We start from the raw sequence: 23472 nt of genomic DNA on the forward strand, positions 1-23472 counted from the left end.
AATTTTTTGCTGTGGTGATGGTGATATTAATAGACCCCATGTTCACACAGACTCTCCTCTCTCTGAACCTCATCAGGACTACTCAAACAAAAGTCATGATCAATGTGAAAACCTTCTTAACTAAAAAATTACCGAGCTTGATGAGGTTAAATACTTTGAAAAAGAAGAGTTAGCTCTTTCAAGAGAGAACAACTTTCAATAATTTCAAAAAAATCTACCAGCAAGAGCATGATGCTCGAATTTGGAAATTGGTTTCGAAATTTTAATTTTTAAAAAAATATCGCATAAAAAATATTGACAACTCCACAACAACAATGGCTTTGAGCGAAGACGCAAAAACGATTATTATCGGTACCTGTGTGTTTTGGGGTTTGTGCATCTTTATCATGCCTTTCACCATTTTGTGCGGTAAACAAGCTGGGTACGTACCGTGATGATGATGATGAAATCGTTTTGTATTCGAATTTGTTGTTCCGAAATGTAATGATTTGTTGTTATTCATGGATATCCACCGAATGGCTATGATGATTGTTGTTGAACAGTTTGATAAGAACTATGACTTTCTTGTCTGCCTTGTGTTGTTGGACCATGTGGATTTTAGTTTTCCTCTCACAAATCAATCCATTGAAGGTACGTTTTATTGTTTGAGACGATCATTTTCGCAGATATTCACCACCTAATGATTTCAAAACGGTTACAACAGGCACCCGAAAGAGCCGAGTCAGAAGGATGTGTAGTCCAATAATAATAATAATAGCGTTTATTTGACATGTCAATAACACCTCTCTAATTATTAGTACTATCTATAAATCAAACAATTTTGAACTGTACACGTTGAATCATGTTGTTATTTCCTAGTTGTGAGAATGTAATTTCTGAAGGTTCAAGTGGTGACGAAATAGTTTAATATTCTCTGATTTGATGATCATGTAATTTTGGATATTCCAAACAAGTGAATGGACTTACCTTAATGAAAGACCTTGTATGCTCTTATCTAGCCTGTGATCATCGTAGGCCATGATCAATTTGCTTAGCAACTTTTCTAGTCGTGATTCTGTGGTTTGGTAAATGTTAGAAAATGGTTTTTCGCCGTAGATTTTGTTGGCAATATCTACCAACACTTGCTCGAATGCACAATAGGAGAGTCTATCTTCTAAACTCTCTGTTTTTTTCATGTCCATTCGTTGTTCAAATATCTGAAAATATGAATGTTATGGATCATCTCGCTATCGTTGTTAACAACACACACTTACATGAACCAAGTCTCCTTTTGTGATCAGGCTCTTCAACCCATAGACCTGACACAAGTCAAGCAGGTCCTTAATGTTGAGCCCATGAAGGTGAGTTTTGAGTTTGGTTTTTGGTTTTTTAGCACTGCTATAGAAGGACCACATTGCTTTCAACTGTTTTCTATGCTTTCTGAACGTACTTTCGAGCTGCTCCATGTCACGCTCCAAGTCTATACTATCTTCTTGATAGGAGGAGTTGGGGTCATGTGAAGAGCTTGATTGTGCTTCTTTCTGTTGAATTAATTCCGAAAAGAGAGGAATTATATGCAACATCAACGATTCCAATCGTTGTGAGGGATTCATTAATTGTGAGTCTTTCAATTCTTGAGCCATCAAAAAGAGGGCCTTTTCGAAATTTTCATAGTTCAAATGATACTTTCCAGAGGGAGAATAAACGTCAACGATACGGAGACGTTTGAGGACGGACACCCACACCAATTCCAAATTCCAGCTCTTTTCATTGAGCACACTTGACAATCTACCCTCTGTGAAGAATTTCATGAAATGCTTTTTTCCCATAGTTTTCCTCACTTCTCCTTTTTGAAGCTCTGCCAGTTGGCTTATGCAATATTTGAATATTTTCAAAGCCATCTCTACAACATTAATAACAGTGTTGGCAATCTTGTCTGCTGTGTATGAGAATTCAACCACTGAAACATACCCTTATAGTTTTCGAACATTTCACTTTCTAGCACTTTAACAATTGTGTCATCTGAAAATGTAATGAAGTGTTCAATATCTGTTGTGTCATGCTTTGAAGGTCCAGGTCGGTCCTTACTTGAGGTGCTTCGGGGTGTTTCAATTCCAGAATTTCTAAAGATTGGTGAGAACGGAGGGAGACTAAGATCCGAGCGATTATGACTCGTATCAAGGGATGCTTTCTTAGGTGTTACTAGTACTGAATGATGCATCTTTTTTACTGATTCGGCCCTTGACTTGTTGAATTCTTCTTGAGCAGTTTCAAATCGACACAACACCTGATCCACCCGTTGCTCTGTTTGCATAATTTTTGAATCTACATTCTTGATAATTTCCTTAAATTTACAATCAATCGTGTTGTTCACCTCCTGAACCTGGACCGTTACTAATTTTTTCAATATTGCCATTTCACTATTCAGGTGAACGCACACATCTTCTAAGGTCCGTATTCTCTCGATAGCTTCATTCAACAAAGCCTTGAGAGTTTTAATTTCTTCTTTTTCGTCTGTTGTTCGTATTGATAGGGATTCATTGAGGGTGGCAGTGGATGCTAACCCATCCACTACTTCCGATGCTGGCGAAGATGAAGTACTCAACATGAGAGTCGGAAATATTTTTTTGAGGGTTTAGTAAATTGAATAACGATTTTTTTGAGCGGGTTGGAAAGTCATCGATTCCGTATCGACAAAATTTAATGGAATGACCTGAAATTGGTAGTGCCATAGAAAAAGCCATTATCTCCTCTTTTGTGAAAAAGATTTAATCTTGTTGAACACCAAAATCGTGAACGTGAAACCAACACGTTTTAAATTGAACTGATGTTGATGCCACCCGAATGCCAAAACAAAAAAACATCTCTAACTATACTCCTCTCAGAAGGTTCACATAAAAACCCTTTAAAACACAAAAGAGATCACAATGGGAAACGTTCCAGTCGTTGGCGAAGGAGTTAAAGCCATAGATCGTGTGGTTGCCTCTTTTGAAGGTGGCAATTTGTGCAGCCATGAAAACCCATCGAGTTCTGATTGCGGTTTTCGTTGCAGATGCAACAAGAGTGCTGGTCATGATGGACCTCATCAATGTGGAAAAGGTCATCGTTGGTAGTATATAAAGATCATGAATAATAAACACTACCTTTCAATTTAGGTGGTATTTCAGTAAGCTTCCATGAATCACTAAATGTTCCAATTTCAATAGTATTGAAATGATGTGTTACAAAAACAACTACCGATAAAAGACGATTGAACCTCTTTGTCCCACAAGCAAAATACCATCTCTCTCATTCAGACAGCATGTCACAGCTCCAGGTTGATCAAAGCGTCTCACAAATTGTTCATTATCTTTAAAAACTAGCAAATGCTCTTCAGGAGATGCATAATCACATGCAATCAATAGATGGTTCATTCGATCATGTGAAATATCGACAACATTAGAGTGGTCTGATTGATGACCAAATTCCGTGGTAATGGCCCAGCTATTGATATCATTGACATCTTTTTGCTCATTCTATAAAATCGGTCTCTCGAAAATAGAATCAACTCTTCGCTCGCTTCCAACACTTCCAAGCAAATGATATTACTAGTAAGAGATGAACTCATATCCATCGTTGCCAATAATTGACCACTCACAGAATTCAATACATGGATCGAAAGCCCTGAGCAAATATAAAGTAAATTCTGATAAGGATCATGATCCTTTGAGTATTGAATCGCCAATGAGGTGGCATTTTGAATTTCCTGTTTCCATTCACAAGTAGTCGTCGTCGTGGATGATGATGAATCTTTCCCTTGTTTGCCAAAGTGTATCTGAATATTTTTCAATTTATATTTCCAAATATAGGAATCCTCCGAAAACAAGAAACAAGGCTCATCTCGCAATACTCTTCTCGATTTCTGACCACTACAAAAGACATCGTTTTCTTCCACGCATAAGTAAAAGGGAACACTCTCGATCGCAAAGCTATGCAAGTGTTTCTTTGTGTTTAAATCAAAAAACTCAATCGAGTGGAATTCCTTGTCTGAGTTACCAACGAGGATCAAGTGGGAGGTGTAGCAAATTCTAATCACGTAGGGACTCAATTTCATTGGGGAATATTCAGAGGATGGATTGGTGGAAGAATCAAGAGTGGAATGGTTTGTGTTGTTCCTATTTTCATCATCATGAATGAAATCAATGGAATAGATAGATTCAAATGTTGCACCAAATCCTTTTCGGAGATGTATGGATCTATCCCTCATCTTTTTGCATAATTTAGAATAATAATATTGAGAAATGATCTGTTCCTGATGATGATCGTGTTCATTCCTAACATTTTCAACAAGACCAATCAAGAACACTGAAATTGACATTTTTTTAAAGTTAAAAATAATTCAAGTTCACTTAAAGAAAAAACAAAATTCATTGTTGACAAAGCAAATATATACATTGCTGCTCTTTAATGTTTTGTGCACCATGACGCAGTTGTGACATTTACATGTGTGTATTATTAATATATATATTCTTATATATTTTCATACTCAAAGAATGATATTATTGTAATATTCTTATTCTTCTTGAATTGTTTCTTCACCTTCCTCCAATACACATGGATCATATTGATTCAAGAATGCATCACCACTCAACGAGAGAGGAAGTTGACATAATTTTTCAAATGCTGCTCTCACATTGGGATGTGCAAATTTCGGTGGCTTCTTGATGTAGAAATTCGAGTAATAATTAGGTGAACAAATTTCATCAAAAACTTGTAGAGCTTTCTTGGTGTTCAAGAGATGGCACCAAAATGCATTGAATCGAGTGGATTTGAAATGATCAGGATCTTCCAACCATAAATCGTTAATTGTAATTTCTTTTTGAACTTTGAAAATTCCTTCAATAATGGTCGTAATGTTTGCATTTTGTACACCACTTCTTGCTACATCGAGTAAATAGTTGAAATTGTAAGATTCTTCATTGGTGAAAACATCTCCTGGATTTTCAAACGGTCCAATAAAAAGTGCTCTAAATGCAGGCAGGATGGATTTTCTAAAGTAAGCAGAAATTAAATTCTCCTTGTTATGCTCGTCACACAGAGATTCCAAAGATGCTCCAGTGAGCTTGACTTGATTCTCTAAATAAAATACAAGTAAATCGACTTGATTGACAAAGAGTTGAATGAATTCTTCAGGATTAGTCAAATTTAAATGAGGAATTTGATCGATACCGTTAATGTCATATTTCACAACAATTTCATCTTCTGCTTCTTCTTCAATTACTTGTGGTTGTGGAGGTTGTATTGGTTGAGTTTGGTTGGTGTCATTCTTTGGTTTCTCTCTTGGAGAATCTTCGTCACTGTCACTGATATCAATCGAAGAGTCGTCATCAGAGTCACTCATGTCCTTAGTGATTTTTGCAACTGCTGGCAATGGTAATGGTTTGTCTTCAATTTTACGAACAGAACTATCAGATGGTTTCGGAGAATCCAAATTTCTTTGAAGAATCGAAGTAAAGGAACGCTCTTCTCGTTGTTTCTTTTCCTTCCAAGCGGCTAATTCAGTCTTTGTAAGCAATGACTCAAATCTTGCATCATTTCTGTCATTGATGGCATAAATGATTTTTCTCATTCTTGTCACTTCATCTTTTGGTAAATATTTTTCAAGAGAATTAATTGTGAACTCAATCTTGCTGGTGAGCTGATCGACAATGGCAGCCGTAAGTTTTTCTTGAACAATGGAGTTTTTCTTGACATGTCTCAAACCATAAACAATGACATAACGAGCCACTCTATAAATGGACATGAAATGTTCTTGTGATAATTTGCTCACCATTGTGTTACTGTCACCTTCTTTTCTAACAATTTGGTCAGAGGTATACAAAGCGAAACCCATCAATGCAATAAATCCTAAATTGAGATTTGATTTGCTGGAAGATTTTGTTGAGAGTGATGAGAAGAGTTTACCCAAGAGAGGATTAGCACCCTTCTTGGTTGGTGTTTCAGGTTTCTTCTTCTTTTCGTCATCCGAATCGAAATTCAAATCGTCATCACTATCTTCATATTCCTCTTCAAAGAAGAATACTTCATCTTCATCGTTATCCAATTTCACTTTCCATTCGTCACGGTCTTGCTCATCCGATGATGTTTGAGCCATTCTTCTCCAAACCACTTGTTTGGTCAAGAGATCCTTCTTGGATGATTCCAAGTGATTATTCATAATTTCATCTTTCACTAATTTGATGGATTCATACAATGTTTTCAATACATAGGACATGGGTCCACAATTTTTGCCTCCATTTTCCTTCTCCTCTTTGAGAATACTTTTGTAATACTTTTCCAAGGTTTGATCTTGTTCTGCGAAAATTTCTTGAATGTCATAATGAGGATGTTTTTTGGCAAACCGAAGTGCTTCTTGTTGTAAAACTCCATAAATTTCATTTTCAAATTTGGTTTTGGCTTCCATTTCCTGAACGACTTGTTGAGCTTCTTTTGTGAGAGGTAATGCCTCATCGAAGGTGTTTTTGTCTCTCATGTAGTTGAGAAGTAGAGTCAAATTCTTCTCTTCAATGCCCTTTTTAATTTCCTTGTTCCGTCTAAAATAGTCAATCAATTGTTCTTTTTTGTTAACGGCAATTTCTCTCACTTTCACCATTGGCTCAGGTCTCACAGAGATTGAGTTTTGATCGTTTTGACTTTTTGATTTATCTTGAACAGTACCATAACTGTCACAAACTGCAATAATATCATCCAATTCTTTTACACTTTTTTTAACATTGTATGCATAGAAAATTCTTGTCACCAAGTGAGTACATAATTGACCGAGTTCATGTTGTGAAATTTCCATGACCGCTATTGATTTTTAAAATAATTCAATATTGAATTGAAGAAAATGAAAACACAAGTATTGTAATTTGTCAATCATTGATCCATTAGTAGGTTATTTTCATAATCATCCATTGATAAATCATAGGTTATTATTATAATTCATTCATTGATTTCATATGTATATTCATATGATCATTCATTGATATCAGAACATACTTACGTGTATCGTCACCAACACGATAAACAAATACCTTGTACTCATTGAGGTATGAATCTTGAGAGAGTGGTTTCGACAAGGAAACAGACACAGAGATGTGAGCAGTAATCGGAGTGGTCATATTACTTCTACCATAAATAATAAATCGATCAGAGACCCAATCGGAGGTTTGTGCAACTCCTTGTGCAACTTCGTGATGAAGATAAGATCTTGAACTGAGTGCCACAAGATCTTGAGATCCTTCTAAAAATGTTCCAGCGGTTCCAGTCGTTGTTGATGTTGAGCTTCTTTCTTCGTATGCAGAAATTTTGACATTTAATGGGTTTAACCCATCAGTCACAATGGGATGCACGACCACTTCATAAATTCCTGCTTCAATATTTGAGACTGGAATTTTCTTCAATTGTTTCATGTTCAATTTAATGGAATGAACGACATCCTTCTTTTTATAGAGTTGAAAGCCGAAGGATGAAGTAGTTCCAGTGACAGAACGAGATACTTTTATCAATACTGTGATCAAATTATCCTGTCACATGATTGAAAAATAAGAGAGATGATTCGTGTTGAAACAAGTGGCGGCGGCAATAGTTGATGAATGAATGAAATCATGCGGTAACCACAAGGTGATACATTCATCATTGTTGAATTTGTTGTTGTTGTTGTTGCTGTTGTTGAAATAGTTCATACGAAAAACTTACACGTTGTACATCACCATCTTTTCTGAATAAATTAAATTCAGTGGTCCATTTCTGCTCTCGTTGAGTCATGACTGCTTCCAAATCTAAGGACAATTCCAAAGCTTCAACGTGAATGGTCACTGCTTCATTTGTATTATTTTGAGATCGTTCAAGAGACATTTTGTAACGGCATGGTTCTAATTTACCATGCAAAATAACCTTCTCATCATCACTTGCTAAAAACGTAAACTGATCATCAACATTGACTGGGAATAAACCCGAATCATAGAATGATAGAGCACCCAATTTTGAATCTAGAATGGTTGATTTGAAATCGAGTGGGTTATCGCTGGATGTTTTTAAAATATTTCGCTTGGATAGCTTGCTTTTTGTTCTGCTCAATTGATTGTAGTCGTCGTTGAGTTGACCGAGCGAGACCCCACTTTTGAAATTCATCATGAAGAACGTGCTATTTTTTTGATGTTTTTGTGAGGTGACTAATGACAGATGAGTTCAGTGAAAAAACAAAATGAGACACGAAAACGTTTTTAAAAAAAAAAATTTTCATTCTATCGCACAGAGATGAAGGTCGGCACTTTCGCCTTGATTAATCTGACAACTTCGTCGCTCTCGCAACATCTGTCAATGTGCCTCAACAGATCTGATATTCGAGGAGCGTACTTTTTATCAAATATTTTCTTGCTGATTTGCACCAATATTTGAGAGAGATGAGGAGCGAGAGAGCTTCCAACACATGATACAATGTGGGTGATTGCCAGTAAAGCATTATCAAAGACAACTTCCTCCTTGCTTTGTAGAGCTAATCGAATGTACGAAACAATTTGTCTTAACAAAGGCTCGATTTTCTCTTTCGCCCCAGGCGCTGAGCACAAATCCACGATTGCCTTTTGAACGATGATAATGTACGGATGATCGGTTTCTCGCAGACCATCTGCAATTGTAATAATTAATGGGTCATAGGAAAACATGCCTTGTGGGTCTTGATCCCATTTCAAATGCATATTAGCGGCCGTATGATGTATTCTGCAGGGAATTCCTCCCGCTTCATACACTCCTCCGAAGGTTGTTTTGAACTTGTTTTTTGCTGTAAATGGATTGGCTGTTTTATGCTTGTCGTATCGTTCCTGGGTGAATCTCTTGACCTGATGTTTTGATTCTGGCGGTTGTTGAGGAACCGCTGAGGATGATGATGTTGCCGACCGATTCGATGAATGAGGCGTTGTTTTCCCAACGGATTGAGATCGACTCCTTGATGAAGCACTTGATGATGACGACAATGTTCCTCCCACAGTCTTTCCCATCATGGGCGAAGAGGAACTTGTTTTTGCAGTAGTTGTTCTTGTAGAGCTGTTGTTAGTGGAAGAGGTTTTCTTCATTTTTTAAAGTTTTGTAAAAGAAATTGGCGGGTTCTCATCTAAAATTAACTTTGAAATTACTTTTTGACGGAGAAACATTTTCTCGATAACAATCCGTCGACATGATGATTCTAAAACAATACAAGGTTTTATTGTTGTTTTGCATTCAAACTGAGAAGGCAGGTGTTGAACCTTAATACAAATTAGCATTTTTGAAAAAACATGCGTGTGTACGCAATATATGGCAAAGTTCATTCAACCACACGGTGAGCGACAGTTAAACTCTATGGCCAGAGGAACCTCTTCCTACAAATCTTGACACACTCTCTGTGATTGCCTTCCACCATCCACGCGTTTGTCCTGGAAATAAATAATATGCTAACACAGCCAAAGCACCAACCTGAACAGAATGCACTCCCATTCGAATCATGATATATTGATGACGAGGTAAAGTCCAACTCAAGAAGGTCATTAATCCAACGGTGTCATGCTCTTTAGGAACTGCTTTTGTCGTGTCCATGTTGAATGCCTGATTGGTCCGAAGAAGAGATGAATTCTCCTTGTCAAACATGCATTGAAGCATGAATGCAGCAACATCTGCTCTCGACATCACTCCTTTGCCACCTTTCAATATATCATTTCCCTTTGCGTATCCATAATGGAGGGTTAAACAAGAGTCCACCAATCGTGGAGGTCTCACAATGGTATAAGTGATATGTGAATGTTCACATAATGTAACAAGTTTGTGTTCAGCATTTCTCAAATCATCATAGATGTGATTCAGCAAGTACTTTTTGACCACATTCCTATAGAACCATGGATGTTCCTTACTGTCTGTCAATGCCACTGAAGTGATCAATACAAAATGTATTGGATCATTTAACTTTTTCATGGCTTGAATGGCATTCACTGTTCCATCCTCCACAACAGTGGTTGGAGTGTTGGCACGAGTTCCCAATGCACAAAAGACACCTTTTAATTTGGATGATGTGTTGGAATTGCAACAAATGAGTGTTTCAACATCTTGTTCATTGGTAGCATCTCCCTTGATAATGGTGAGAAGAGGATGAGAGGACAATTCCAATAAGGAAGAAGGATTTCGAGCCAAAACACGGACTTTCACTCCTCGGACGAGAAGAAGCATGAGAAGTTGTTTTCCGATTCCTTGTGTGGCTGTTTGGAAAGTAATAGTTTGATGTTCCAATAATATTGCCATGATGATGGTGTTTGGAAAAGAGTCGCTATGATTTTGTATGGCTTCGAGACAAGACGACACTTACCTCCTAACAAGGCGTATTCTTCTGATTGGTTGTTGTGAGATGTTGCAGACATTTTGTTCGTGTGTGTGCACGTGGTGAAATCATCACAGTTTGTCTCTCTAGTTCAACGTTGAGGAGGTTTAGGACAAATAGATCTTCAAAGCGATTGTTTCTAAAAGTCCGTAAGGCGCGGCAAGAGATAATTATTATCCATTATGTATACAGGTCAGGATGAAAAATTAATCGACTGTGCAAGATATTGTTGACGGTATTGATTTCGAGCGATTGAAACATCCATTGAAATATCTAAGGCGCAATTTCAATTTCGTCTACGCGAACAGTTGCATTCTCGTCCTATGAGAATACTCCATACCATAGACTTTTGATTGGTTAGTGCTGGTCCAAGTACCACCAATTCCATCTTTAATATTTTTCGAAAATAGAAACACACATTTGTGGGTTTCAAAATTTTTTAATTTCTTTTGATAGTTCATTATTCCTATCCTCAAAGAAAAAAGTGGACAAGAATGGAATCCATTCATTCGAACTTACTCCAATATATGGGTGATGACCATCCTCTCAGATGCATTGTGTTGTCATGCATCACTGCAGTTCAATTGAAGTATTAAAAGTCCATGCTTACTTGTCCTCTAATTTCATACTCCGAAGAGCTGCCAAATTCTTTAACTTTTCGAGCATGAGATTCTGATCGGATGGAGCAATACCAGCCTCTTTTTGTTGTTGTCGTAACAGTCTATTTCTATTGTAATTTTCCACGACTCTTTTTCGTTCAGCCTCTCGCCTCCTTTCCATTTCAATATCTTCTTGCTTTTTCTTTTCAATTTTCTTTTCTAAATTACTTCTTAATTTTGTGAGTCGAGGAGGCTCTTGTGCCACTTCTCCAAATGCAACTTCATCTCTCTTTTGTTCTAGCAAGTCATCAGAATCATAGGTGACTTCATCGGCCACTTCATCCTTCTCCAATGTCATGAGTGCTTCTCGCTTCTTTCTTTCATTTTTGATATATTCTTTTTCATCGAGGAATTCATCTAAATCTTCGAATTTGGCATTCTTCATCTTGTGTTTCTTCACTTTGCTTTTTTCTAATGCAAGCTCCTTATTAAGATTCTTCTTTAATTTCTTGAGCATTTCTTTTTCCTTTTTCATTTTCCAATAGACTTTCTTTTTTAGTTTTGCTTTTGTGAATTCATGATCTTTTGCCAGACCTTTCAATGTGTCTGGTACAAGTTCCAAATTTCCTGTTTTAATTGCTGTGACAAGAGCTCCTCTTGTTGGGCGATTCAAATTAACAGAGCCCACTTTCGCTCGTGAGGCACCTTCCTCCGTTGATGGTGACATTTTGGTATTATTATTATCACTGCCGTTCATGGAACTTGTTGGAATTTTGTTGTGAATGGTGTGATTCCGATGAGCCATGTTTTTTAGGTTGTTGTTGCTTTGAATCGGTGTCAATATTCAATCTGCGTTTGTGTTGCTGCTGCTGTTGTTGTACAAAAGTACTACTGAGATTTGCATCATTCTTTTTTTCATTCTTTTGTTGATTCATAAAAGCAAGAACAGCTTTGTTTTTTGATGAAATGTGTTTTTCTTCCTTTCCTTTCACTGGCTTGTTATGTCCTTGCTCAAATTGCATCTCATAAACACGTGCAGATTCATCCACACCTTTAGCAGCCATAATTCCGATATTTTCTAATTGTTGGGCCTTCCGAGAGGATGTTCCCTTTCGTTTCTTCTCGTGCTCTTTTCTGTGTCGACCACGACGCATCAAGGAACGTTGTTGATGTTTGACCATTTTTTTTTGTTGAACCTCAAAGAATAGATGTGTGTCGTGATGACAGGATCAAGTATTTTGAAATTCATTTCATAAATGCAAGGTGAAGAGGATGACTTTGATTGGCAGTGTGATTCAACGAGTTTCGAATCGAGGAATGATATACTTGTTAGACCCAACGACATCTCTACTGATGAACGAGTAGAAAGCTTCTTTTAACAGTGATTCCATTTCCTCAAGCACGAGATTTTTCTCATCACCTGACAAGACTTCTTCTGACGACTGTTGAACACTTGTATGTCTAGAGAGGCATGAAAAAAGAACCTCATCTGATTTTTGATAAAGGTCGTATGGTTCCATCACCTTTGTTTCATGATACTTATTCAATACATATTTATCTTTCACAAACAAACTCATCATTCTCTCACCTTGCTTTTTGACTTTCACAGTGTGCAGTGTTTGACAATTTAAATAATAGAAATGACTTGGATAATGTTCAAAAGTACATGATTTTTGGAGTTTTCCTTTTAAAAGTTCTCCATGACTCAGAGAACCGTTCGAATGTCGAACTCTTTCAATGTAACAACTACCGTCATCTTTGGGTAATTCCTTTGATGTCAAAACGGTCCAAGTGGTGTGTTGATATGAGCCGTTTAGAGACATGGATATTAAATTATTTCGGTGATTGTGAATATAAGTTTCTGACTCTGCTGGAAACATGTTCAGACGAATTTGGACATTGTCAGAGTCGAACAGGATGTGTCTCCACATGACAATGACCTGATCGTTCTTAATGGCTTCAACCTCATTGGATCTTTGTAATTGTCCTCCGCAACAAATGAAACGTGTCAGAAATTGTCCAATTTGTTGAATGAGTGAACTATCCTGAGCCAGTAGCTGCTTACTGGTTCGGTTTCGAATGAAATGATTCAGAGTTTCACGCAAACGAATCAATTGGGAGTAGTTGATCAAGTCATTTTGGAGAGTTAAATGTTGTTGTTGAAAAAGATCCATTTGTGGTAAATTCACACCTAATCTTTCAATGCTCAGAGAATTGTAAACTTTTTCTCTGAATACTCTTAATGATTCATCATGTGCTTTTTTCACTGGGTTTCTTGGGCAGTCCTTTCATTGCTGGTGGCTCTTCTCTACTTTCAAAGTAAAGAATGAATTCTCGAATAGAATGACAGGATGCTTCTCTTTGAGTTCATTCTTTGACCCTAGCCCAAGTGTCACATTCTTGAACGGTTCCAAGTGTTAGAGTACATTCAGCGTTCCATGTCTGACAATGACATTTCACACCATCAAGAAGACATGATTTGAAGAGAGGTTCTTTTCGAAACAAACGGCCAGAAAGAACTTCAATGATTTCACTCTGATTTTGATTTCGAGTGATAATGGTTCGACTGCCTTTCTCCATAAACGACAGTTTCAGGCACATGGAGTGACCACGAACGGGTTTTGCTAAACAATTGAATGTTTTGAAGGTTGATATTTCCCTGTGCATCAAAGTTGTTTTTAACACTTCTTTCATTCAAGAAATAATCGACAAGATCTTTCGAATTCGTGATGAAAAACAAGTCGACAACAAACAATCACAAGTGTGTTTGATTTATGATTGTTGTGATGTATTTCTCAAAAAAGAGTTTACTCCTCTTCTTCTTCTTGTCTTTTCTTCTTATTGATTGCTTGAGATTTCAATACTCTTTCAAAGAATGGAAGAAATTCTGAAACCATCTTTTGGGAAGTTCCTTCGGCACAATCAGCCTTGGTACATTCTCCCTTTCTCTTCAAAACAAATTGACCACTTGTCACACATTTAGCCACACAAATATTTGGATAAGTGACACCATCTACACCACAAACTGGACGTCTCTTCTTATTCTTGCATTGTTCACATGGTGGACAAATCTTGAGAATCTTTTGAATTTCTCTCGTGGTACATTCTCCTTCATGGACAACTTCCAATCCCAAACATTTAGCAGTACACAAATTGAATACAATAACACCTTCTCTTGTACAAACAGGATTGAAAGAAGATCCACATTCACAACGAGAACAAGTTGGACAACAACTCTTTCTCGATCTCAATTTTGGAACTTGACCTGGTGGACATTTCAAATCAGTCTTACACTTGACATTTCTACACTTGTTCCAAATACAAGTCTTCTTGGTCTCACTATAAAACATTCTCTTTGGACACTTAATCTTGACCACAATCTTTGTCTTTAAACACAAACGTGGTGATCTCTTGGATTGACGATAACCAGGTGGACACTTCAATTTCATCTTGATGCATTTCAAACCAAATCTTCCAAGCTTCTTGTAACCAGGTGGACATTTGAATAAGGTACGAACACATCTTCCATCTTTAGTCTTGATCCAACCTCCCTTCTTTGGACATTTCACAACTTTGACACAATGATATGGATTTTGATAATAATATCCTTTAGGACATGTAAAGTGATGATGATCATGTTCTTTCTTACATCCATAGGCCAAACCTTCCACTACTTTGGTAAAGAACACTGAGGACTTGTCTTTGTCTTCTTGTTCCTTTAACTTGTCATATTCATCGGAATCTTGTTCTACTTTGAATGGAATGTAACCAGATGGACATGAATCATCGTCATTTCCATTGGAATGGCCACACATGGTCACCACACGTAAACATTCCGTTTCACTGAGACGAACATATCCAATTGGACAACTTGCTTCCTTCTTGATCACAATGGTCTTTTTACACTTGTTAGGTTTCACAAATTCATAGCCATTGGGACACTTGACATCATCGTCATGTCTTGGAATTGGCTTAAATACTGGATAAGGAATTCGAACAGGCACTTTGACGACTGTGCATTTTGGAACGACAATGATCTCTGGTTTTGGACAAGTGTTGCAACATGTCGTGTTGGAAGAAGAATCGTCGTCTCCTGCTCGTTCCACATTCTCAACTGTGAGTTCAAGTGATGATGAAGAAGAATCTGTCGGTGCGTTGTCGTCTCTCAGAGTGGACTTGGATTGGATTGGAGTCACCAACAACATCATCATCATGAATACGGAAGCAAAAATTAGAAATAAAACCACGAGTGTGGTGAATGATGAATGAATTTTCATCTTGTATAGTTGATGATGAAAAGAAAATGAAAGCGCTTTTTGAAAGCGAGTGACAATTATTATTGGTGTTGGATCAATCACGTGTGAGAGATTGGTCACCGAAGTGAAGTGTTATCAATACAACACTTTATGATGATTGAATAACAACAATGGTGATTGAATCAAACCACACACACGTGCACACAATCGGTTGATGAAAATTGTTGAGACTTGTTGTTGTGTGACTTGAACGACTAGCCAAACGCAAAGAATTTTGAAAATTTTTTGTGATGAAAACGAGATGCGTCACCTTTCATGACTAAATTGGAGTGACCTGTAGGTCTGAGGTGAAAAAGAAATAAGGGATCTATTAGATTTTCAGAAAAAAAGGAAAGCAACAAATTGGACCGATGTAAGGGAAAATAACCAACTCTCTTTATTAGAATCAATGATGGTTGATTGGTCCAATTCCAATGGTCAATCCAACGGAAAACATTAATTGGTTTGTTTATAAATGTTCATTTGGAAAAGCACCTTTTGAGTACATGACATAAAATCCATGAACAATGAGCCAACTTGTGTATACTGATAAAAAGTGGAAAATCTGATGACTTGCTCCAAACAAGTCAAATTTGAATGGTACCCAACGTTCTGGAGCTTTGTATCCTCTAATAAACATTCCAAAACCTAATAAGAAATAATTCATGATATATAACTGAGTCAAGTCATGATTCACATCAAGAACTCCGTTTGGAAAATGCAAGTTGGTGGAATGATTATTATGCCACATAATATCCTTAATGTTCATGTTGACGTGAGCATGTGAGATGCCAAATTGTTCGTGGAAAGATCTCGGTAAAATGCAATAAATGACCATATTCACAAAGTCCCTGGTGGTACTTGATTGCAAAACGAATCGATGAATTAGAGTTATCAATGGAATTAAACTGTAAAGAGTAAAGTAGAGAGTTCTCTGGTTTGTCAATCTCTCTCGAACCATCTTCTTAATCCAAAATATGAAAAATATAACCAAAGTAATGTTCACAATAGAATAAATATACTGCAAGTACTCGTAGTCTTTCAATTGTAATGTAATGCTGAGAGCATTGGCTCCGCAAACCAATACAACAATTCCTCTAATGTCACATAACAAGCAAAAATGATAATCATTCACGCTATTCATTCTCAAAGTGTGATACATGGCGCTAAAACCGAATGTGAAAATTCCAGTGACACAGTAGAAAATAAAACTGGCTCTATCGGTCCACCTTGCCTTTGGATTTACGGATGTAACGTAGTGGTCAATATAGAAAGCTACTACGCAATAAATTAAAGATGGTAGCAAATGATTCCAAATATTTACAGTTTCGTTATGAAGTGTAAACATTGAGAGGAAGGATCTATTGAAATCATTCACTGGTAGCTTTCGATATCCACTCCATAAATATTTGTTGTCATCTACCAACAATTCATGAAGACGGGATTTTTTAGCATCGTTGGGAGTGATGGTTTCAAGCTCGGGATACATTCTAAAGAGTTGGAGAGGCTTCTCATGATGATGGCACCCACAACAACAATCATCTTCTTGATGATGATCTTCGTGAGAATGCTTCTCGGGCTGTTTGCTCATTTTTTTATTTTCCTTTTTCTCTCCAAATTTTCCATCATCATCCTTGACCTTAATAGTCAGGAGAGGATGATGACGATATTATGAAACGAGATGAAAATATGGGGTTGATAATTTACACCAGCTGATCCAAAAAGAAAAGGACCAACAACACCACTCCGAGATTTTGAATCTTCTTCTTGAAAGAATTCTCTCTCAGAAATAAATTTCCCTTTTTGCAAGAAGAGAGAAATTCTGGAAATGCGTTCCTCCTCGAGCTTCAAATAATTTTCCATTCTGTTCCTTCATCACACTCAACTCGACACCATGCACTCGCACCACGTCATCATTACGAGTGCCCTTCGAAATCACGCAAATACGTGAGAGAGTTCTCCCTTCCCAAAAAATGTCGGTAAGCGTCGCCCACCAAAACTCTCCGTCCAACACGAATAATCATCATAAGCAGGATGGTTCTTCATCATCATCACCAACCTCATCATCATCGGATAGTGCTGCTAAAAGGAAGGATGATTCAACAAACAAGGAGGAAGAAGCTGTGGGAATTTGTACAACGACGAAAGAGAGGTTTAGTGTACCACTGACGTATGATTGTACCGATGTTTTTACTCATCCACAAAAGTGGACTGAACTTCCAGTGATACTTGAATTGCTTTTAATTGGTTTTTATTCAATATCATTCCTGACAGGATTACTTCCTAAATGGGTAGGTTGTTATTGTGTATTGATTTGGCTTCTCATCATCAACTATTCCGTAAATCAATAACTCGTTTCGCTTGATGAAATTCATTGAATGTTACCATCACACGATGGCTCTATTATTTTTATACCGAAATAATTGTTATGATGTGATGACCATTGCTGAAACTCTTTGTGTCTGACATTTTGTGTGCTCGCTTTTATTCTCCATATCACCAACACATGCCAATGCAAATCATTCATCCGTAACACTACTGGCATCATTCAACAATGAAATAGTTCTTTTTGGTGAATTATATATTTTGGAGATTGGCCTATAACTGTGGCCTCGGATATATACTGTCTACGCAGTCTAACGGAAAGGAATTCACCAAATATGTCCAAAAGCTAGTGAAGGACCACAAATCATTTTTGGAGGCCAATTTGTCACTTCGTGGCAAGAAAGGCGTAGTAAAGCATGAGAAATATAAAGTTGATGAATATCCATTGGACTTCACAGCTTGGATGGTTTACCGTGCCGTTGTTGACATTATTTTGAGTAGTGATTTGGCAGGTTACATTGTTTTTTGCTTGGCATATTTTGAACTTCCAACCAGTGTTGGTTTTTATGAAATAATTTCATACGCTATTGGTATTGCTCTCTGTTTGTTCAATATTTGGGCCAAGTCCGATGCTCACCGTGTTTTGGGAGACTATGCTTGGTACTGGGGTGACTTTTTCTTCTTGTTAGACAAGAATCTAGTGTTTGATGGTATTTTCCAAATGTTCCCGCATCCAATGTATAGCGTTGGGTATAGTTTCTATTACGGAGTTTCCATCATGTCAAGATCATACACTGTATTGGTTGTGTCATTTTGTGCTCACATGTTGCAATTAATTTTCTTGGTCTTTGTTGAAAATCCTCACATTGAAAAGATTTATGGAGGCATGAGCACACCAGAGACTTCCAAAGATGCAAAGGCAGACCGTGAACCAATTTTGTTCTATAATTTGAATCCTTTCAAGCATCCTGACGACCTACTCTTAGTTGTGATCACCGTATATGCTATGTATACTTCCTTGACAGCTCCTTTCTTTGTTGCTATTTGCCACGCTGTATTGTGGAGATTGATTCACCATTTGGGAATGGGATATATTTTATTTGGTCAAAGTAAGAACCAAGCATTTACCAAGAGATTCACAAAGAGTGGTGGTACCAATCAACAAGCATTTAGCTTCTTCAAACGACTTTACAACTTTTCATTGACTATTAATCATGCAATCATGATTGCATTGACACTCAAGATATTTATTACAACCTTCTTATGGACTGGTTACAATAGCAATGGATCTTCAATTACCGACTATTACTATGAAGGATTTTCTCAACTCATGACATGGCAATATGCTACACAATTAATTGCTGGAATTATTTTGATTTTGTTGAATATTTACCAATCCACTTCAACCTATGAAGTTTTAGGAGACTATGGATGGTTTTATGGAGACTTTTTCTATCAGGAAACACAACAAAGCAAACAACCTTCATACACTGGAATTTACAGATATTTGAACAATCCTGAAATTGTTCTTGGTTATTGTGCATACTTTGGTTTGGCTTTGATTGCCAAGTCGTGGGCTGTTTTTGGATTGGCTGTTTTATCTCAATTTGCCACTTACTTGTTTGTCAAGTTGGTTGAAAAACCTCATATGGACAAGATTTATGGCGCCAAGAATTTGAGAGAAAAGGGAGGCATTGAATTGGAATTGTCTCGTGTTGCTTCCCATCCTTCGATTGCTGCCCTCAATGAAAAAGTCGAAGAAAACTTGACCAAAGTGAAAAAGCTGCTGCTCAACAAGAATGACTAATTTTCCCCCTCCATGATCAAACCACTCCAATAAATTATATATCCTCTTTTCCGTCGTTTTCTAAATTTGGTGAAATAATAATCTCTTAGAATAATGAATCATCAGGTGATAGGCTTTACAAATAAATAATAATTGCAGGTCTTTGCATACATTCAATTAAGGCTTAGATGTATTCACCAGTTTTTTAGATAACCTGTCCACTTCTTCTCCTAGCATTTCAATGTGCTTTTGAAGTGTTATGTTGTGTAAAAGGGTATCTTGCATGACTTGTTGCATGTGGTGATAGGCTTCTAATGAAATAGGATCCAATCCTTGATTCGAAAGAGAGGCCTTGTGAGGACTTGCTTCCTTCTTTGATGAGTTTGAGGACGAAAAGAAGGAAGACAGCAAGCTCTTACTATTAACATTCTCTTGCTCTGGTGATGTAAATCTTCCAAGTGGTATTTGTGAATAAAAGTGTTCCAAAAGCGATTGCTTTTTTTCCAAGTCATCCACTAGAGCAATTTGTCGGTCATTGATGAGTCGAAGTTTCTCTTGCAAATCCCAATTCGTTTGTTGCAAAACTCCAATTCGTTCCAATAGCACTGCATTGTCACTCTGTAATTGACTTAACAGCGCTTCTGTTTCAGCAGAGGGTACTTCCTCCAATTGAGGTGATGCACTGTTAAGAGAGGTGGGAGATGGATTCGATTGGACATACTCTTGCAAATCACGAGGTGTCGAAGGGGTTGAAATTTTCACTCTGAGTGTTTCTTCGAGCTGTTTCTTGAGATCCGTATTGAGATTTTTCAATTTTTTCAGTTGAAGTTGGAGCTCGAGCTTCTCGTCTTGATATTTTTGTTTCAATTCGTCATATTCGTCTTGAAGGTGTGAAAGTTGAGAGAGTGTATCGCGTGCATTTTCATATCTTGACTTGAAATCTGTGGTGCAAAGATTGTTGAAAATGTCATTGACAAAGAATGAAATAAATTTTCGATCCAACTGTTCGAATTTTTGATAGAGTTTGTCGTTGAGTTTGGTCAGAGTTTTGATTTCTTGGTGTTGTTCCTTGTTTCGTTGTTCCAAACTCGAAATATATTCCGAGTGTTTTGCAATTTGTTCTTCCAGAGAATTATTTTTCACATTTAAATCAATATTCTTTGTTTTGATCGTATCGTATTTTCTTTCCAACTCCAAATAATCATTTTTAAGTTGATCTAATTGCTTTTTCGTCTCGTCATATATTTTACCCTTCTCCTGGTATGGTTCATAATCATGCTTAATTCTTCTTTGAAGCTCAAGACATTCTTTCTTGAGTTGTTCTTTTGCTTGATTGGCTTGAAATAATTGATTGTCTAAATTAGCTATTTTTTCCTTGTATTGGGATTCTACCTTTTCAAATTGAGCCATCATTTTTTCAGTTTGCTCCTTCTTTTCTTGAATTTTCATTTGTAAATCAATAACCAATTCTTGTTTTTTGGTGAATTTTTCCTTCCATCCTTGTGATTGAGATTGAACTTGTTCCATCTCGGCGGTAACATGTTTGTACTCGTTCCTGGACTGTTCAAGCTGATGTTTGTAAATATCGTTTTCAATTTTGAATTGTTCAATCTGTTTTTGATGGTCGTTTCGTTCGGTAGTGAGATCAATCTTGCAATTGTCCAACTCTATTTTACACTCTTCCAGTTGTCCTTGTAAAATGCTCTTTTCTTTTTCCAGCTGCTTTGATTTTTCTTCATGTTGTACAAGTTGTGTTGTTTGGACCTGTAAATGATATCGGGCTTGTAGAAGTTCATCTGTGGTCATTCGCAGCTGTTCCTTAATATCTGAAAGGTCTTTTGTTAGTTGTGACGTGATATTCTTCTCCTCTTTCAAAAGATTTTCTTGTTCTTGTGCTTTTTGATTGTGTTGTTGAATGGTCAATGTATGGTTCTGAATTTGCAGTTGTAGTTGTTGAGTTTGTTGCAAAAATTGTTGTTGAACTAGTTGTAACTGTTGAATTTTGTGTGACTGCTGTGACACCTGTACATTCAGTTGTTGATTGAGAGTTTCCAATTCTGATATTCTCTTATCTTTGGCGATTAAATCCAAATGATGTTGAGGTGATGATGGCTCAGTTGAAGTTGCTACTGTTCCATCTTCGTTTTGAGATGAAACTTGATCCTTTTGTTCATTGTCAGCAATGGCAACTTCTTCGGTGGGAGGAACCTGTTGATCCTCTGTAATGTTGGTAATTTCTTTGCTGGATGAGGCACTTGTGGCAATATTATCATTGTTAGGTTCTACGTTTTCCTTTTCCGAGTCGCTTTTAACATTGGATATCATGAGATCGTAACTAATGGTCAATGTTTGAATAGTCTGTTGTTGAAGCTCAATTTGATTTTTCAGTCTCTCTACCTCATCATTCTTTTCTTGATTGATTTTTAGCGCATCTTTGAGTTGATTCGTCAACTCGACCTTTTCTTTCTCTAATTGTTCCTTTTCCAAATAAATATTCTTTAAATTTAATTTTAATGCTTCCATTTGCTCATTTTGCAATTTCATCATTTCATTTCCATTAGCAATTTGTTTTTCAAAGGATTTAATTTGCTGCATTTGTTCGTATTTTGCTTTCTTTAATTCCAGTATTTGTTGATTTAATACTTGAAATTCTTCCACCGATATTGTGACTCCCGAAGAAGCAGAGGCTGCATTTTGATTATTTGATGATGATGCTTGTGATGAAGAGGAATTACTAGAGCTGGATGAACCTTCAATCCCCTTCTTGACCATATTCCAAGCACTATTTAATCCTGATGATAGTTTGCTTCCGGTACTTCCCGATGATGTATTTGATGATTGTGCCAATGATGCGTTCGTTGATGTATTGGATCGTTTCATACTTGTAGAGGAAGTGTTCGTTGTTTGCGTAGACGGTGGTTGTTTGGGCCGGTTGGTACCCGTGTTGGAATTGCTGGAAGACATTTTTTTAGATTTTTTAAATAGAATCAGAAAGGATTTATTCCAAGAAGGACGACGAATGCGTAATACTGAATTTGAAAGAGTTATGCATTGTGGACAAGAGGAAAGACATGAAGAATGCAAAGAGCTCAGGGAAAGAAGAAAGGAATTGTTGTCCAATGTCATCCATTTCCTTTTTAAATTTGGCAATGATAGAAAAAAGGGGAAATTGAGATATTTAGTTTACACATAATTAGTAGCAATTATTGTTGAGTATGTTTGTCCATCATTTGTACAGTTTCTAAAATGTTAGTTCTGTTGGTTTCAACGATACAACCATTTGCAACCATTTCTTCAACAATAAAGTGTGCCTTTTCCAAGTTAAACATGACGTCCAATTCACACTATTGTTTCAATATCATGCATTCAAAATTTTAGAAAAATCATAATATTATATAATTCCAACAGATTCAAGGTTTCAAAATGAAATTTTGAAAGTTGACATTGAAGAAGTCGAATAGTGGAACATGGGAAAATTATTGTTCAACGAAAGATCACAAAATGAAAATATTCATCAATTAATAATTAATATTCATCATCTGTTCCCCATAACGCAATCATGATCCAAACATACCACATTTTCAAAGTATTTATCAAAAGTTTCAACTAGACAATGAATAAATTCCAAAATAGCGAGCTCATTCTCATGACTATCCACTCCGACAATAAAGAATAGAGAAGCGTAACGCCGGTAAATTAATTTGTATCCCATATGTTCAATAAAGGAGCACTAAGTAGAATTATTCAAATGATCGTGTGTGTTCAACGGTTAGTCCAAATATGTTTTGATGAAACATAACCCACAACAAATTAAATCGTATTTGTACAAATAGTTCCGTGCATTATATGACATCACCCGAGCGTATATTTGCAACATTATGTTAAACATGCATCAGTTCAAAATTATAAAATTCTCCAATGTTATAGATACATACTTGATCTTCGTTCCTACTCAAACACTTTCTTACAATTTCTCCTTCCAATGCCGTTCTCTCATTGATGGTTTTAAATTTGGTGTATTGAGCAAGTCTTGTTTGTCCCTGTTTGTTTACGAGAAGAACAAATTCAATAGCCATGTTGTGAGAACGCCGTACCGATGATGAGGTATTTTTTCTGTTTTGA

General features: G+C 36.8%; 14 protein-coding genes across 14 annotated transcripts; 2 read left to right on the forward strand and 12 right to left on the reverse strand.

Annotated features, from left to right (window-relative positions):
* Positions 1 to 314: 314 nt before the first annotated feature.
* FDP41_011032 (uncharacterized protein) lies at positions 315 to 745 on the forward strand (the record flags this gene model as incomplete). Its single annotated transcript, XM_044701397.1, has 3 exons — positions 315 to 421; positions 543 to 630; positions 704 to 745. The coding sequence occupies 3 exons, from the start codon at positions 315 to 317 to the stop codon at positions 743 to 745; spliced, it is 237 nt and encodes a 78-aa protein (XP_044567767.1).
* A 158-nt stretch (positions 746 to 903) lies between these two features.
* FDP41_011033 (uncharacterized protein) lies at positions 904 to 2587 on the reverse strand (the record flags this gene model as incomplete). The annotated part of the gene is made up of 4 exons (XM_044701398.1): positions 904 to 913; positions 967 to 1196; positions 1254 to 1882; positions 1951 to 2587. The coding sequence occupies 4 exons, from the start codon at positions 2585 to 2587 to the stop codon at positions 904 to 906; spliced, it is 1506 nt and encodes a 501-aa protein (XP_044567768.1).
* An 801-nt stretch (positions 2588 to 3388) lies between these two features.
* FDP41_011034 (uncharacterized protein) lies at positions 3389 to 4336 on the reverse strand (the record flags this gene model as incomplete). Its single annotated transcript, XM_044701399.1, has 1 exon — positions 3389 to 4336. One exon carries the CDS (start codon positions 4334 to 4336, stop codon positions 3389 to 3391), a length of 948 nt encoding a protein of 315 aa, XP_044567769.1.
* A 195-nt stretch (positions 4337 to 4531) lies between these two features.
* FDP41_011035 (uncharacterized protein) lies at positions 4532 to 8133 on the reverse strand (the record flags this gene model as incomplete). The annotated part of the gene is made up of 3 exons (XM_044701400.1): positions 4532 to 6807; positions 7004 to 7526; positions 7699 to 8133. 3 exons carry the CDS (start codon positions 8131 to 8133, stop codon positions 4532 to 4534), a joined length of 3234 nt encoding a protein of 1077 aa, XP_044567770.1.
* Positions 8134 to 8246: 113 nt separating this feature from the next.
* FDP41_011036 (uncharacterized protein) lies at positions 8247 to 9074 on the reverse strand (the record flags this gene model as incomplete). Its single annotated transcript, XM_044701401.1, has 1 exon — positions 8247 to 9074. The coding sequence occupies one exon, from the start codon at positions 9072 to 9074 to the stop codon at positions 8247 to 8249; it is 828 nt and encodes a 275-aa protein (XP_044567771.1).
* A 256-nt stretch (positions 9075 to 9330) lies between these two features.
* FDP41_011037 (uncharacterized protein) lies at positions 9331 to 10385 on the reverse strand (the record flags this gene model as incomplete). The annotated part of the gene is made up of 2 exons (XM_044701402.1): positions 9331 to 10226; positions 10334 to 10385. 2 exons carry the CDS (start codon positions 10383 to 10385, stop codon positions 9331 to 9333), a joined length of 948 nt encoding a protein of 315 aa, XP_044567772.1.
* A 566-nt stretch (positions 10386 to 10951) lies between these two features.
* On the reverse strand, positions 10952 to 11671 carry FDP41_011038 (uncharacterized protein; the record flags this gene model as incomplete). The annotated part of the gene is made up of 1 exon (XM_044701403.1): positions 10952 to 11671. The coding sequence occupies one exon, from the start codon at positions 11669 to 11671 to the stop codon at positions 10952 to 10954; it is 720 nt and encodes a 239-aa protein (XP_044567773.1).
* A 16-nt stretch (positions 11672 to 11687) lies between these two features.
* On the reverse strand, positions 11688 to 12125 carry FDP41_011039 (uncharacterized protein; the record flags this gene model as incomplete). Its single annotated transcript, XM_044701404.1, has 1 exon — positions 11688 to 12125. One exon carries the CDS (start codon positions 12123 to 12125, stop codon positions 11688 to 11690), a length of 438 nt encoding a protein of 145 aa, XP_044567774.1.
* A 114-nt stretch (positions 12126 to 12239) lies between these two features.
* On the reverse strand, positions 12240 to 13118 carry FDP41_011040 (uncharacterized protein; the record flags this gene model as incomplete). The annotated part of the gene is made up of 1 exon (XM_044701406.1): positions 12240 to 13118. One exon carries the CDS (start codon positions 13116 to 13118, stop codon positions 12240 to 12242), a length of 879 nt encoding a protein of 292 aa, XP_044567775.1.
* A 633-nt stretch (positions 13119 to 13751) lies between these two features.
* On the reverse strand, positions 13752 to 15149 carry FDP41_011041 (uncharacterized protein; the record flags this gene model as incomplete). The annotated part of the gene is made up of 1 exon (XM_044701407.1): positions 13752 to 15149. One exon carries the CDS (start codon positions 15147 to 15149, stop codon positions 13752 to 13754), a length of 1398 nt encoding a protein of 465 aa, XP_044567776.1.
* Positions 15150 to 15708: 559 nt separating this feature from the next.
* Positions 15709 to 16830, reverse strand: FDP41_011042 (uncharacterized protein; the record flags this gene model as incomplete). Its single annotated transcript, XM_044701408.1, has 1 exon — positions 15709 to 16830. One exon carries the CDS (start codon positions 16828 to 16830, stop codon positions 15709 to 15711), a length of 1122 nt encoding a protein of 373 aa, XP_044567777.1.
* Positions 16831 to 17212: 382 nt separating this feature from the next.
* FDP41_011043 (uncharacterized protein) lies at positions 17213 to 19371 on the forward strand (the record flags this gene model as incomplete). Its single annotated transcript, XM_044701409.1, has 2 exons — positions 17213 to 17530; positions 17803 to 19371. 2 exons carry the CDS (start codon positions 17213 to 17215, stop codon positions 19369 to 19371), a joined length of 1887 nt encoding a protein of 628 aa, XP_044567778.1.
* A 156-nt stretch (positions 19372 to 19527) lies between these two features.
* Positions 19528 to 22314, reverse strand: FDP41_011044 (uncharacterized protein; the record flags this gene model as incomplete). The annotated part of the gene is made up of 1 exon (XM_044701410.1): positions 19528 to 22314. The coding sequence occupies one exon, from the start codon at positions 22312 to 22314 to the stop codon at positions 19528 to 19530; it is 2787 nt and encodes a 928-aa protein (XP_044567779.1).
* A 239-nt stretch (positions 22315 to 22553) lies between these two features.
* On the reverse strand, positions 22554 to 23426 carry FDP41_011045 (uncharacterized protein; the record flags this gene model as incomplete). Its single annotated transcript, XM_044701411.1, has 3 exons — positions 22554 to 22694; positions 22925 to 23080; positions 23286 to 23426. The coding sequence occupies 3 exons, from the start codon at positions 23424 to 23426 to the stop codon at positions 22554 to 22556; spliced, it is 438 nt and encodes a 145-aa protein (XP_044567780.1).
* Positions 23427 to 23472: the final 46 nt, after the last annotated feature.

This window comes from Naegleria fowleri (genome assembly GCF_008403515.1).
Source record: "Naegleria fowleri strain ATCC 30894 chromosome Unknown tig7, whole genome shotgun sequence".
NCBI lineage: Eukaryota > Heterolobosea > Eutetramitea > Acrasida > Naegleriidae > Naegleria > Naegleria fowleri.